The sequence below is a fragment of the Pinus tabuliformis genome, chromosome 2_2 (genome assembly GCF_031772625.1).
Source record: "Pinus tabuliformis cultivar Carrire ecotype Pingquan chromosome 2_2, CPIR1, whole genome shotgun sequence".
Lineage (NCBI taxonomy): Eukaryota > Viridiplantae > Streptophyta > Pinopsida > Pinales > Pinaceae > Pinus > Pinus tabuliformis.
In genome coordinates, this window is record NC_142300.1 from 362,644,858 (window position 1) to 362,659,187 (window position 14,330).

A 14,330-nucleotide genomic window follows, 5' to 3' on the forward strand; every position below is an offset into this window, starting at 1 on the left:
TAGCTGAACGGTGGATGGCACACATCAAGTATGATCATTGGCCTCATGCATTTAGCTTGTCTAATTGAAATTACAAGAATATTTACTTATTAAATGTTTCTATGTACTTTTTTTCAAGAAAAAATATGACATGGGAATGCATCCTAGATGTATTTGAAACACATCCTGTATGGATCCCACACAAATCTATGTACAGATGCAGGAAGGATCAAAGGCATATCCCAGGAAGAAATATCTAGATTATGATAGGAAGATGGAACTGTTAAAACTTAAAACTTAACAAAGATGCAACGTGTCAATATCCAAGACAATTATATCAATCAGGAATCATAACGAATTCAGCACTAAAGAAAAGTTATTCATGTAAATGAACTGTCTTCAAACTACTTACGCATGTTGCAAGGTGGCGTGGAAAATCATGCTGCCAATGGCGAGTGCCATGTTGGATAAATGCAGAACACTAAATCTTTTTTCAAACCTTTGCCTTAATGAGTTGATGAGACCAATAAAAGCCAGAATAATGCATGGAATGTTGGATATTGTGTTGAAAAATTCAACAATATATGCTGAAACGGCATAGTTCTTCTCACACCAGTCTGTGGTGGATGTAACAGGCCCCCAAAAGCTATCAACCCTTTGACTTGCCATTCTTTCAAATGCAGTTTACCCGCAGGCCAAACATCAAAGAACCAGAATCCAATTATTCTTTGACATCATGCGTACTACAAAAGTTTCTCTTAAAACAGACGATATGCCTGCAATGGTAAATTGTTGATCTATCATAAGTAGCATATCAACAGATCCATCATCTATAAATTATAGTTGTAGACAACACATATTACAGAGAATTCTGGAGTTTAGAAAATAAATAATCTACAAGAACTTAAGAGTCATAAATTATAATAAACTCAAATTAACACAACATAAATTTCTTCTTCAGAAATCATGTCATCCAAGAAATGGGAAAGTTAGCAATATTTGACTTGGAAGAAAAAAGCTTTATCCTAAAAGCATGAAAGTAAACAACCAATGCCTTTCGGAATCCAAACATTCCACTTGTATTAAACTATTCATATTTATTTTATGTGTTGCTAATTCCTACACATTTGGGTCCATAATTCATTTTTTTCCTATTAGACAATGAGAACCTTTAAAGTTATAAAATAGCACTTTAAAGTAAGCATGTGACTACCAACACCAATCTCTTTCTAAATGCAAGTTATTTGGTAAGAATACATTTATAATTGGTGGTACCCCCATCATATGACAACTTTCAACATTCCCCATTTTTCCTTAGTTAAATTAATAAAAAGGATACTGCAATTTCTATGCAGTACAGCCAAAAACAAGATGGTGTCTGAATTTCAGAGAAAAATAACCATGTCAATAACAGAACCAGAGCTTAATTCTCCAGCATACAATAGATGTTGGGACTCCTCTGACTTGGTCTATAATTAGTATGTCCACAAGGAAAACAATAAATGTTCATGTGATCATAATACATTTGTTTTCTAATTGATATCATCAAGCGTTTCTCTGTTTAGCTATATTAATCTCACTATTTAACAACTTTTTATTTCTTTTACCTGCCTTCATTGGCTTGACTGCAAATGTACACTTGTTAGCAGTGCCCATCCACCTGAAATATTTTTTCCCAACAAGCCTCAATAGAATTATATTTACTTTAATCAAGCAACCCACATATTTGCTTTGATCAAGCAAATAACAACAAATCCTGGCATACCTCAGTATACAAGTTATGTTATCATATCTTTTGTCATTAGCCCATTCATATTTTGGATGTTGTATGTTGTCATGGCAAGACCAAATGAATGCAAATGAGCCAATACAAAAGTTGAAAGCAAATTTGCAAGATTTTCAGAGTTCCAAAAGAGATTTCTAACGCTGGGTTTTAAAATGACAAATTACAAGGAAGACCTTTGTGCAATTCCATGATATAATAAGAATACAAGAGAAGCTAGTTGCAACCTATGTTACAAGCTTCCTTGAATTTCAACCTTCAAGTTCAAAATTTGGTAAACCTAAAAAAAAACTTTTGAGGTTCAGCGAATCTCATCAAACCTCATAGCCATTGACCAGAGTCCATAATTCAAAACTCATAACTTCATGTCACAACTCAAGCTTGTAATCTATCCTTGCAGTTCCCAAGTCCATGATAGCGTTTTTAATGTTTTCAGACTATTTATGCTATATTTCATTTTAAACTTAACATGTGTGTGTGGACAAACCTCATCCAAACCTCATCAAAAGATTCGAATTCAAACCAAATCTAATCATTGTCAAACCCAAACAATGTGACCCAGGTTGCAAGAGCTAACATGGGCAATCATGTTTCAGTATCCACTCTTAACAATACCAGATTCAGAAGCTGCAAAAAAAATTGTTAGTTGTTGTGATAATATCTGTGGAGTCTACCGGAAGACTGAGATTATGATGTGTGACCTCCTGAGATTGTCAATGGCCAAAGTCTCTTGAAGGTTAAATTAAGATTGCAATGAGATTTACTGAGCAATCTCTTACTATATTGTGTCAAATCCCAGATAACGAGGCCTGTGCATTTCTGATTCTTACAGTATCAACATCGATAAAGAATCTCTCAATCCCTAAATAAGCAGTAGCATTTCCCACAAATTTCATATTCAATTGGACATCTAAAGATGAAATAATCCTCTCTTTCTAGCTCCATATTGCAGAAGTGAGAGATCTGCCAGCGCCCCTCCCCCCCACGCCCCCGCTCCCAATTCGCGCTCCAGGGGGAGCTAGTCGGGAGCGTGCTCCCGAAATCTCATTACCATGAATCACATATCAATACTAGGGTCATAGGCTTGATCATTAGGATGCCCCACTCAAAACTTATTTGTTTTGAAAAAAAATTGCATTTGGAATATAACTGCAAAAAAAATTACAAAAAAAGACTAAACGCTCCCAAAAAATGCTCCCAAAAAACTGGGGAGATTTTTTTTTGGGCAGTTTTTTTTCAAAGAAACAAATAAGTTTTGAGTGGGACAGCCTAATGATCAAGCCTATGTCCCTAGTATTGATATGTGATTCATGGTAATTTAAGAATTCTTAAAGTAAAAGTGACATCCTCCTTAATCTTCATTTTCATCCTTTTACTTAAATTTTTAACGTTACCATGAAATGATTCGGGATGTTTGAGAGTGGTTCCAACCTCATTGGATTTCATATGGAGAAAGTAGAATTTTAGATTTCATTAAATCCAAAAGACTTATCAGTTTTTCAGGATTTCAGGATTGGAGGGATTGCAATGTTTCCATTGGATTTTGTCATGTATTGGGGTTTGGAACTCGTATTTAATCAAGAGCACCAATCCCTCTATGTACCTTGATGTTAGTGACATTGGTTGTCAAACTCCTCTATCATGACCCTCCTAAAAATGCACGCATCACTCAAACAAAATCTTGACTTGACATGCTATGCTTTTTCTATCTTATGTTAATGCTTAGAGGGTGATATTAATGACAAAGATCCCTATACAGATACAGAGGTAATGACAAAGATACCTCTGGATATTAATGCTTAGAGGGTGATATTAATGACAAAGATCCTGATTTTCGAACAAGACTAAAAAATTAGACATTTCTCATGGCAGCAAGAGGCTCAAACATTAGCAATAGATAATAGATTTACTTGTCTTTTCTAGTTTCGAGTAGTTTTTATAACTATTGACTCTTTCATATTTATTATGATACTTTTTGTAAAAAATATGTGACAATTTAAGTTTGAAGTTTGAAGTTGGAAATTATAACTCATTAGTAATGAATTATAAATATGATGCTTCGTGAAAGTTGAAAGTTGTTTCATTTCATTTCATTTTATAACATTTCATTTCATGTTAGATATTATTTGTTGTAATGGTTAACTTAGCTTACAAGTACAACTTTGGTGATCAATGATAATAAATGTTATATATTGAATTTTGAAAGCTTGAAACTTTAAGATTGATGAATCATGAGACTCAATATGTTGTATGTTACTATGTTACTAACTTGTGGATGTGGTTGATGAAGATATCTTCTAGATGATTGTTGTTATATGGTTCAATCTATGTTTTTTATGTTTTTTATATCTAAATCATCATTCTACATGCTTTTGTTGACATATATGCATCAAAATATAAAAAAATATAACAAGTACAACTTTGGTGATCAATGATGATAAATGTTATATATTGAATTTTGAAAGCTTGAAACTTTAAGATTGATGAATCATGAGACTCAATATGTTGTATGTTACTATGTTACTAACTTGTGGATGTGGTTGATGAAGATATCTTCTAGATGATTGTTGTTATATGGTTCAATCTATGTTTTTTATGTTTTTTATATCTAAATCATCATTCTACATGCTTTTGTTGACATATATGCATCAAAATATAAAAAATATAAAATATATATATATATATATATATATATATATATATATATAACGCTCCCGGAATCGCTCCCAAACTGTGAGCTTCTAAAAATGTCGCTCCCGCTCCTGCTCCCAAGTAACCTTGGATCAATGTACCTCAGGACACTGATGAACTCATTTTCCAGCTGCACATAAAGGAAAAAATAATGGAGTTGCTTCAGTGACAAGGATCCACGTGGACAAGCCCAATAAGCTCAATACATTCCTCATGGCTACTCCCTTTGATGCCTCCTCCCTTTGTCAAACAAGAGAATCAATAGAGAACGTAATTAGATATGTTGAGAATTCAAGAGCAGCTAGATTAGGGTGATTTCTCTTACTTTGATAACTGCTTGTGATGTTCTTTTAATTAACTTGATGCACTTGTAGTTAACTTCTTCTTTACTTTATTATTGTGTTATTATCATCAAATAGCTACCAAACTATGAAGATCAATGAAACAAGAGGACACAAAATGTAGGTTGCTAGCCAGGTCCAAAACCTCTCCTCTTGAGAGGAAAACCCACAAGAATTCTTCTCTTCTTATAGAACCTTCAAATGATGAATTCCAAGACCTAAGACCCTCGACAAAGACCCCTCCACGACCAAGTCAAACTCCTCCTTGATGAACTTGTTTCTCATAAAGTCAACCCAAGCCAAACTTGCTTCAAATCTGCTGCAACTTCTCCTTCAACCTCAATTTCAGACCTGTAACTTGTGACTGTAGTTTTCGACCTAACTGCAAAGACCCTAGCTCGCATGTGTGGGTGGAATATGGTGATTTTGGTCTCCTTTCTCCTCCACTTAGAGAGATCCTTCTTCCTTGATGACTCAACTTCCAAAATAGATCTTCTTGACACCAATCTTTGGCTTCTCTTGGCAAGTCTGCAATTCGGTCTTGCTGTAATAAGATGATGTCCTAGTTCCTCGCACGTGTGAGATAATGTGGCCCAAAACCAATCCCAAAACTTCGCTTTATCTTCTTCTCTTCTTTGCTCACCTTTTTTATTTCTTTCTTGTCCTTTTCATCAAACTTCTTGGATGATCTTGGATGATGCTTCATAAGATCAAGTTCTTTCGTATATATAGGCTTCTTATGTAGGTTGAATAGCCCTTATGAGGCTGACTTGTCTCTGCTAGGCCGACTCCTTCTCTTGTAGGCTGACTTGATATTGGAGGAGGACATTTGACTCTTTTGACTCTAAATAAATTCCTTTTATATGATACAACATGCCCAATAGGGTCTTTTACATATTACAATGACTCTTTGACTCCTAGACATTATGACAAAGCCCTAGAAGCACTCAATGGGTGATTGACCTATAAATAAAATGACCTTGAGCATGAAACCCATCCTACCAAATAACAATAATAAATTTTCTTTTCCTCTTTACATCAAATACATAAAATCATGATTACATAAACCATAATGAAGACAGAACCTAGTTACATATTTCAACAAGATAATTGTCTATATCAAGATTCCAAACCCAATGTATGAACACTACCTGTTTGGAAGTACTATCCAAAATGGAACATTTGACTGACTAATCTCACAAAAGACTGGAAAGCCAGTAAAAATATCCTTTCCATACACAACCAGTATGTCTGCCATGAATCAAAGTCTAACAAGCAATGATCATGAAATGAAATATGGATAAAGTGTGTAAAATACTAAAATAGATACCCAAACTCCACTAAGATCACAACTGACCAAACTGTTCTCATGGTTCAAATGTTTTAGATAACATTAACATAAGGACTCTCTCAATGCTAAACCAGATCCACATATCTTGCCACCATACAACAATTTCAGTGTGACAATATTATGAAAAAGGATCGAATCTTAATCCAAGATCCTAGGAATGGACCTTGGAACATTGTCTCTCACATGTTAAGGGCATCCTAACCCTTTATACGATCTCTATGAAGCTCAAGCCATCAAGAGTGTCCAATGAAGAATATTAGGTTGCAATTGAAGGTTACTATTTCGACTGTGTCACCATCAAGTGAGAGGGAATGTCCCATTTGACACATTAAAATTTATGATCAATTTCTGACCTAGATTAACCACTAAACCATGGATACCAGTCATTTAGAGATTAGAAAACAATTTTATGTTAAGTTGCACAAATATGGATACAGTATCCGGAACAGAAACAGCAAGCTTTCAGAAAATTCCAGATACGATGCAGCAGGGAAAGAGCGAATACATATATGAAAAAAGACCAAGACATATAAAAAAATCACAATACCATTCGTGAATTTCAAATTTGACAAGACTATTCTACAAATCATTTTCAATGTTCAATTATCATGAATTTCATAATTAAAAATACCATGAGATATAAACAGGAAGTCCTAAATGGCCTCTAAAATCCAAATATCATCATACCATAGTTAAATCACTAATGTTTGGTTGCACATCTATGTGATACGTGAGGTATAGAAAGTATAATCTACCAGGTTCTATCAGCAGAAATCCCAAATGCCAAAAAACTACTATGTTCAAAGCCAAAAAAACCACTCCAAATTTTACTTTCTACATGTGACGGCTGACTTACTAGGCCAAATCCACTACCAGACACCATGAGATGGGGTTTCCACTTTAACTTTTAAAAATTAAATTTTAGATGTCGTTGATAGTTACTTTGACTTATAATAATAGTGAGTCTAATGGTTAAGAGCATGTGTTTCCTCTTAAGAGGTCACATGTTCAAAACCGGAAGATGTTGAATATGTATACCTTCGTAGACTTAGCAGTCCACAAACAAGGGGTTTCATACACCAATTTGGTGTCTAAATAATAAATCTTAACAAATTAAAATAAGATTTATATTTTCAAAATAGTATTATAATAATAAATCTTAACAAATTAAAATAAGATTTATATTTTCAAAATAGGTTTTTTTTTGGGGAGGGGGGGGGGTTTCGGTGTGTGTTTTAGGTTTCGGTCCGAAATATCGTGGTGGCCCATCGCCCGTTGGGCAAAAATTCAAAGATCACCCAACCAATTCCATTGCACTATGGGCACTGAACTAAGTTGACGTTCTCATAGTTCCATTGTCAAATGTTTTCCAGGACCACAAAGCTTAAACTAATGCACCTAGATCGGGGTTAACTGTTCAATGCTTAGGTAAACCCCATTTCAAACACGCAACCTGGAGTAAGTGTTTGCTGCACCACTTCAAGTCCGCAAATGAATGTTCAATATAACAGAAACAGGGAATAACTTGCTAAAACAGATAAATTGCCCATCTAAGATATTGACCATACTTCCACCCAAACATATGGGTAAATCTCAGTCATGCAATGAGACTGCAGAGAGCATTAATCTGACACAGTTTTTTCTAGATTTACCGACCCAACCATGACAGTGCGCGATAAATACCATTAGACTGAAAACAGAGCACCATTCAAATCAAAAATCGAAAAAGAAGATCAACGATTTCCAAAAAGCTCTCAATTACGTTCGAGGTAAATCAAAGCAACCCCATTAAAAGTTAATCCCCACGATATTAACCTTGCTGGATTTCCAAAACAAAGGGTCGAGTTCGAACCTCAAAAAGATGAAGGGAAACGCTAAAACACGAAGAACAGGAGATGTAGACGAGCATATAAACATCCACAGTGAAAAGCCGGCAAATCTAATGGAAAACCATTCGCAAAACACGGTACAGAAAAAGGGAGAGATGAAAAAACGAACACACCTTCAATATAATGTTGGGAAGAACAGGCAACGGTACTCTTGTCTGTGTGCGCTCGAAACCCTCCCCTGCCCTCCTCTCCCTCTGTCGCCGAGACTCGTCAAGGCTCTTGACCCGGGGCTTCCGCTCGAAGATTTTGGTTGCGACTCCGCTTTTAATTTTTCTTTTTCCATTAAATATTTCACATTTTCGGTGAAGTGAACATTAACCCATCCCATAGATATATCTTTTTAAGCCAATGAATTTTAGTTTAATTTCAAAATTCGAAGGAAAAGTTGCATGGTTAGCTTTTATTAGTTTTTTTTTCCTTTTTCTCTTACCTCAAATGTTTGAAAATTTTGTTTGGAAACTTCTATCAGCTATGTTTGCTTTCCCTGTTTTGTATTTTTTAATTATTAAAGAATACCGTTAATTGGGTTTCTATATTAGAGGTTTTGTTTAGGATTTTCCCACTGGAGGTTTTGTTTAGGATTTTTAATATTAAATATATGTTTGTTTAGATTTTTTTGAAAATTTATGTTAGGATTTTTTAATGTGTGGCTTAAGTGTGTGTAATGGTTAAGAGTATGTGTTTTATGGATCTAAGTGATAAAAAGAAAGAGGAGGGGCGACGGGTGGTCACCACCCCACCTAGCCAAGAGGCAGGGTGTGGCAACAAGCCCCCTATATTCATTAGTTAAAAACCTTGGGATGATGCCCAACATTGTGATTAATGTTGTGGACGAGAATGTTTATGTGTGTGGGTTCGAAAGGAAGTGAGGTGGAAAGAACATTCATGGCAGAAGTATGTAAGGAGTGCATGTCAAATATGGTGGATAACGGTTTCATCCTAGTATATGAATTCCAATGGAGCAACAAATTAATACTGACAATCATTTTGTTTTGGAGAAGATGTCGAGGGTGGGTGGCAAATGGTTGGGATCATGGGAAGGGATGTGCATTAACTTGCAAGACAATGTTAAATATGAGGTTGCATATGTAGTGGCTTGGAGTGAGATAAGGGAGGGAATTGAGTTTGGCCATAAGGAGCTTAGAATGCCCAAACAGTTGGTGAGTGAGGTGGGTTTTAATCTGCAAGAATCATCATTTTATGTGAAAGTGGCGAAGGTGAATGTGAGTCTCAGAGTGGTTCAGAAGAGTGTGTGATCAACCTATCTCTCACTCTGAGTAGGAATAGTTGTCTTGGCCTTTGGATGAAGCCAGGGGAGCTTTTCAACTGCAGAGTTATGTGGGCAAGACAAACTGACCAAGGGTCGAGGACGGGATGGTCTAGTCCTAAAGTTGGTTACAGGATTGCCCTCTCTCCAAATAATCCTCACTCTATTCTCTGGCTCATTGTCATAGATGTGGTTTTTTTTATCCCTTTAGAATAGCTTGGTATAATTTGGGATCTTTCATTGTTGTTTTATTGGTAATTCGAAACTCTTGTTTAGAAATCTTTATTGTTGCCTTTCGGGTTAATTACTGGAGTTGATATAGAGATATATTTGGTAACTGGAGTAGGAAAGAAGTATGGATAAGGAGGGTGAAGGTCGATCTTGTGGGAGGCAAATTTTTGCTTGGTTTTGTGTTTGTGAGGGTGAAACTAGTAGGGACCCCTTTTTATGTAAGGGGGAGAAGTAGGATTCGGATGGCTAAGCATATAGGCAACAAACCGAGAACTTTTGTTGGGCAACAAAAGAGTTTAAATCCTTCTGGGTGTGATTGTTTCATAAGAAATATAGTGATTGGGTGGTTGTTTTCTAAGAGGACGGGTTGCGGGATCCACATTCACGGCTAGACATAAAGTATAACACGCGGCACAGTGGCTATTGGTCGGTCTTGAGAGCTGTGAGACTCTTCACCATATTGTGTGAGTGAGGCAGACTTGGGAGAGGCTTAGTCTATTATGAAGAAAGAGCCCTTGGGGCAATTCACGACTTTAAAACAAAGTTATTGGGTTTGCAATCAGGTATCGTGAACAAATATTGGTGCATGCGCAAGGGGAGTTGTCAAGATTGAAAAGGGAGGCCTCCTCACAAAGAACATCCCTTTTTGGTGTATAAATAAGAGCTTAGTGGGAAATTTGAATGCAAGATATAAGGCAAACGAGGAGCAGAGGGACTGAGTATATTCAAGCGATCAACCTCTACTAGCAAATGAAATATCTTCTATGACAGGCATTCCTTGACAACTAGGAAGTGAGAAGAGATTTACTACATATGTTAGACCACATGCATGGCCACCTCATACATTATGCTTGTAGGCTAGAAGCAATGGATTGGAGGTTGGCGCGAATAGAAAAACACCTTGGGATTCCAACTGTTATTCCTAGACCCTCGATAACTCCAGAAAATCCCATCCATGTCAACAACTTGGACTCGGATCTAGTTCCCTAAGTTTATGATGTCTGTTTAGGTTGAGTTTGAAATGCTTCCTTTTGTGTTCGTGGCAATTATAGGGTAATATAACTTTATGGTGTTTTTGTGTTTAATTCAAATTTTTCCAGATATTGTCGTTTACCTATGATCCTTCGAAGGACCTAATTTTGGGTAAGATCTGGACTCCCTGGTGAGAGACCAAAATGACTTATAATTTTTTGATGTAAACTTTTGATTTTGTGGTAATATATTTTCACCTTACCCAAAAAAAATGGTTAAGAGTATGTGTTTCCTCTTGATGAGTTAAGATTCAAATCCAAAGGAGGTAGACTATATATAAATTTGTAAATTTAAGTGGGCCCTTTGTCTAATAAAATTAATTTATATTGATGATTTGATGTGTTAATTGTTAAAAAGTGAACATTGCCTTCATATGCTCTAGGATCTGCATCATCATGTGAAGGTAGAGATGGGTCCCTTGTCTTGCAAATAAAGGAGTCTCATACACCAATTTGGTGTTTGGCATGGCCATGACCTTAAAATTGGATTATTATTATTATTAGTAGTAGATATGTAAAATATAGTCTCATCGTGGGACGAGTGAGTGGTTGGCACAATTAGTAAATTTAAAATCAAATATTAAAATATCTTCAATATAAATAGATAACAACCACATGTCCAAACATTCCCTACCTTTTTCCTCTTTTTATAGCCTAAGACTCATTATGGATTTTGACACTTAACATTGGCTTAAATGTTTTAGCTATGATTTCCTTTTTAATTTTTAAATTAGATATTTCAATCTTTTATATAAAAAAAATAATGAGTTAAAGTTAACCCTAATCATCAAATAGACATTTACTTTAAATAAAATATTGGAAGGAAATGTTGATTTTTTTTCCATAAAGGAGAAATCTTTATTCATTAGACAACAGTGTAGATACAAAAATGTTAGAACTTCATGGATAAAAACATATCCAACCAAGGTGGAGACCACATAGAATTTGGACAACCATGACTATTTACAGTATTGTTCGCAAGCTAAGGAAACAACATAAAGTTTGTTACAAAATTACACAAAAGTTAACTTAGAAAATTGGAACATTCAAACTCAAAAGACTGAAAAAGAACATGTGAAAGGCTGATAAAATACCAGTCAAACATTGTTGCACAGTCCCTAAGACTTATCATGAAGATTCTACAGGAAACGATCTAGCTAAATCGACTACATGTCACTAAGGATCAGGAAGGATCCCCTCTTCGAAATCTAGAGACCTCTTCAATCTTCAAAAAGGATCATGCCCTCCTACTCTTGCAAAGCATTTTTAGACAGACAATTTGCCTGATGGTTCCATTCTCTTAATATATGTTGGACGGATAAATCTTCAAAGAGACCTTTAAGGTATTAAATACGGTTCATCCAACCACTTAGGGAGAGAACTCTCAACTAGCTCTTTCTAAGTAGCCAGTCCACTAGACATTTTGAGTCCCTATAGATTTGTAGTGCTTAAATTTTTAAGGAAGCAACAAAAAATAAAAGGGCCCAGGTTATTGTCACTTTTGCTTTAGTGTTGTGCTTGCTCTAGAGTTTAGCCAAATGTAAATAGACCTATTACCTAGGAGGAAAATGGTACCACCTCCTCCACACACCCCTGCCTATAAAGCTCCATAAAAAAAAATTGCACATTCGAAGGAGGATTGAGGAGGGAAATGATGAAGTCTGATTTTGGGAGGCCTTATGGGATTAACATAATTAGAGAAGAAGCCAATGATCTAACTGGAGATACTAAAGATTTCTTTGGGACCGCCTTCAAATATGAATTTGTTTCTGATCTTCCAAATTCCCCATGCAATGAAGAGAAGTAAAGTTTTTAAAAAGCCCATATTTTGGTCCCACCAAAGGAGGCATTGATCCAAAGGCTCTATAGGATCAATTTCCGTGATGTTTAGGGCGCCAAGGACTTCCAAGCAAAGTGACTTGAAGAAAAGACGAGTTGTGGATTATGAGTCCCTTAAGCATAGCAGGCATATGTTGGGTCCACAAAAACCTTTCCTCATCAAACGGTCCCTCATTTGAATTTGATTCTCAAGGGCTAGCCATATAAAGCATTTAAGGTTTGGGGCTATGGGCCAATCCCAATTTTTTGCATACCACCAATTGGTCCTCGGTTGCGCATAAAGCTCAGAAAATGGCATAGTATTCATGTTGGGCAGTAATATGCTTGGAAGAGGAGTTTCAAGCCAAACAAAGGTGTCCTCCTTCTCCTATAAGGAGAGACCACATCTTTGAAGTTTTAATATAAAGGCATTCCACTCATCAACCACTAATCCTGCAACCATGCCCAAGTCACAAGAGTTTCTGAAGCCCAAGTGAAGGAAATGTTGAATTATTACTTTCTCCTTGTGTTGAGGGAAAATAGGTTGATTCAACCTCTGTTGGCCCTTGGTCTACTTTTATTTGGACTTTTCTCTTTAGTTTTTTTTCTTTAATCATCTCAATTTGGTGCTATATTATTTTTTATGAGTATGCTTCTTTTTATAAGATTTTGAAGTTAGGGTTTCGTTATGTTGGATACTTTTTTTTTTTCTTTTTTCTTTTTGATAAAATTTTGACCAAGAAATTTTCAAATATTCATAGATATTATTTAATGGAAACTATGATATTAATTAAAATATATAATTTAATATGAATATGGAGTGAAATATATAATTAAATAATTTGTTGTAGGAAAATATTTTTTAATTTTTTAATATGAAATTTAAAGTAATCAATTATTAATTAAAAAAAATCATTTATTTTTATTTTTTGCGTTGAAAGACGCTTTCCAACCCAGAATGGTAGAGATGTTGTAATGCTTGACAGTTTGACTTGGTTAAAATAAAACAAAATAAAAAATATTTTAACATTTCTACTCCAACCTATGGTTTTTTTGCATAGTGTCCTTTTCCAATGTAGCATATTTAAAACCTAATAATAAAACCATCCTAGATCCATTTTAACTCTGGATCTATTGAGCATTGACAAGTATAAATCTCTTGACATGTAAACATATTTTAGAGTGAAAAGAGATTTGATTCCTCTTGGCGCTTGATAGATCCATAGTTAAGATGGATCTAGGCTGGTATTTATTTTTTATTTGTATTTTTTTTGTGTGTGAGGTGTTTTTTAGTCTAGTATGGAAGAGATGTTTTAATTTAACCAACCTAGATCCATTCTAACTTCGGATCTATCAAATGTCTAGAGAGACCAAATGTTTTAATGTAACCAACCTAGATCCATTTTAACTTCGGATCTATCAAATGTCTAGAGGGATCAAATATCTCGAGGTGCAAACCTCTTTTTTGAGTGCAAAGGTGAAGAAAGGTTTGCACCGTTTAAGTATTAATTTTATCTTTTTCATTTAATTTTTTTTATCGAATTTGACTAGATCAAAATGTTTAGATAATATAATATAACATGTCATTACAACATCTCATCTATACTTGGATGAAGAGTGTCTCTCGTCCCAAGAATGTAATAAAATATATATATATATATATATATATATATATATATATATATATATATATATATATGGATTGTGTAAAGTGGGGTGAGTATCCATGGTTTAAATTTTTATTATTATGTAAGTATTATTTTGATTGTGAAATAAGAGATAGTTTTTGGGCATGTGGTATTGATGAGACATCGTACTGACCATGGTATGGTATGGTATGGTTAATAATATCCATGGTAAAGTGGGGGTTGAATATCCATGGTAAAGTGGGGTTTGAATATCCATGGTTAAAAATATTGTTATATTTTAAGTATTAACTTTTTATGTGG

General features: G+C 35.0%; 1 protein-coding gene across 1 annotated transcript in view; it reads right to left on the bottom strand.

Annotated features, from left to right (window-relative positions):
• The window catches only part of ATCES1 (Alkaline phytoceramidase (aPHC)), a 63,310-nt gene extending 55,005 nt beyond the window's left edge, over positions 1-8,305 (bottom strand). The window contains exons 1-2 of the mRNA XM_089404688.1: positions 8,148-8,305; positions 392-755 (exon numbers count right to left, since the gene is read on the bottom strand). Of these exons, the coding sequence (XP_089260814.1) occupies positions 392-648 (257 nt within the window). The 5' untranslated portion in view covers positions 649-755; positions 8,148-8,305. The remainder of the gene's footprint in view (positions 1-391; positions 756-8,147) is intronic.
• Positions 8,306-14,330: the final 6,025 nt, after the last annotated feature.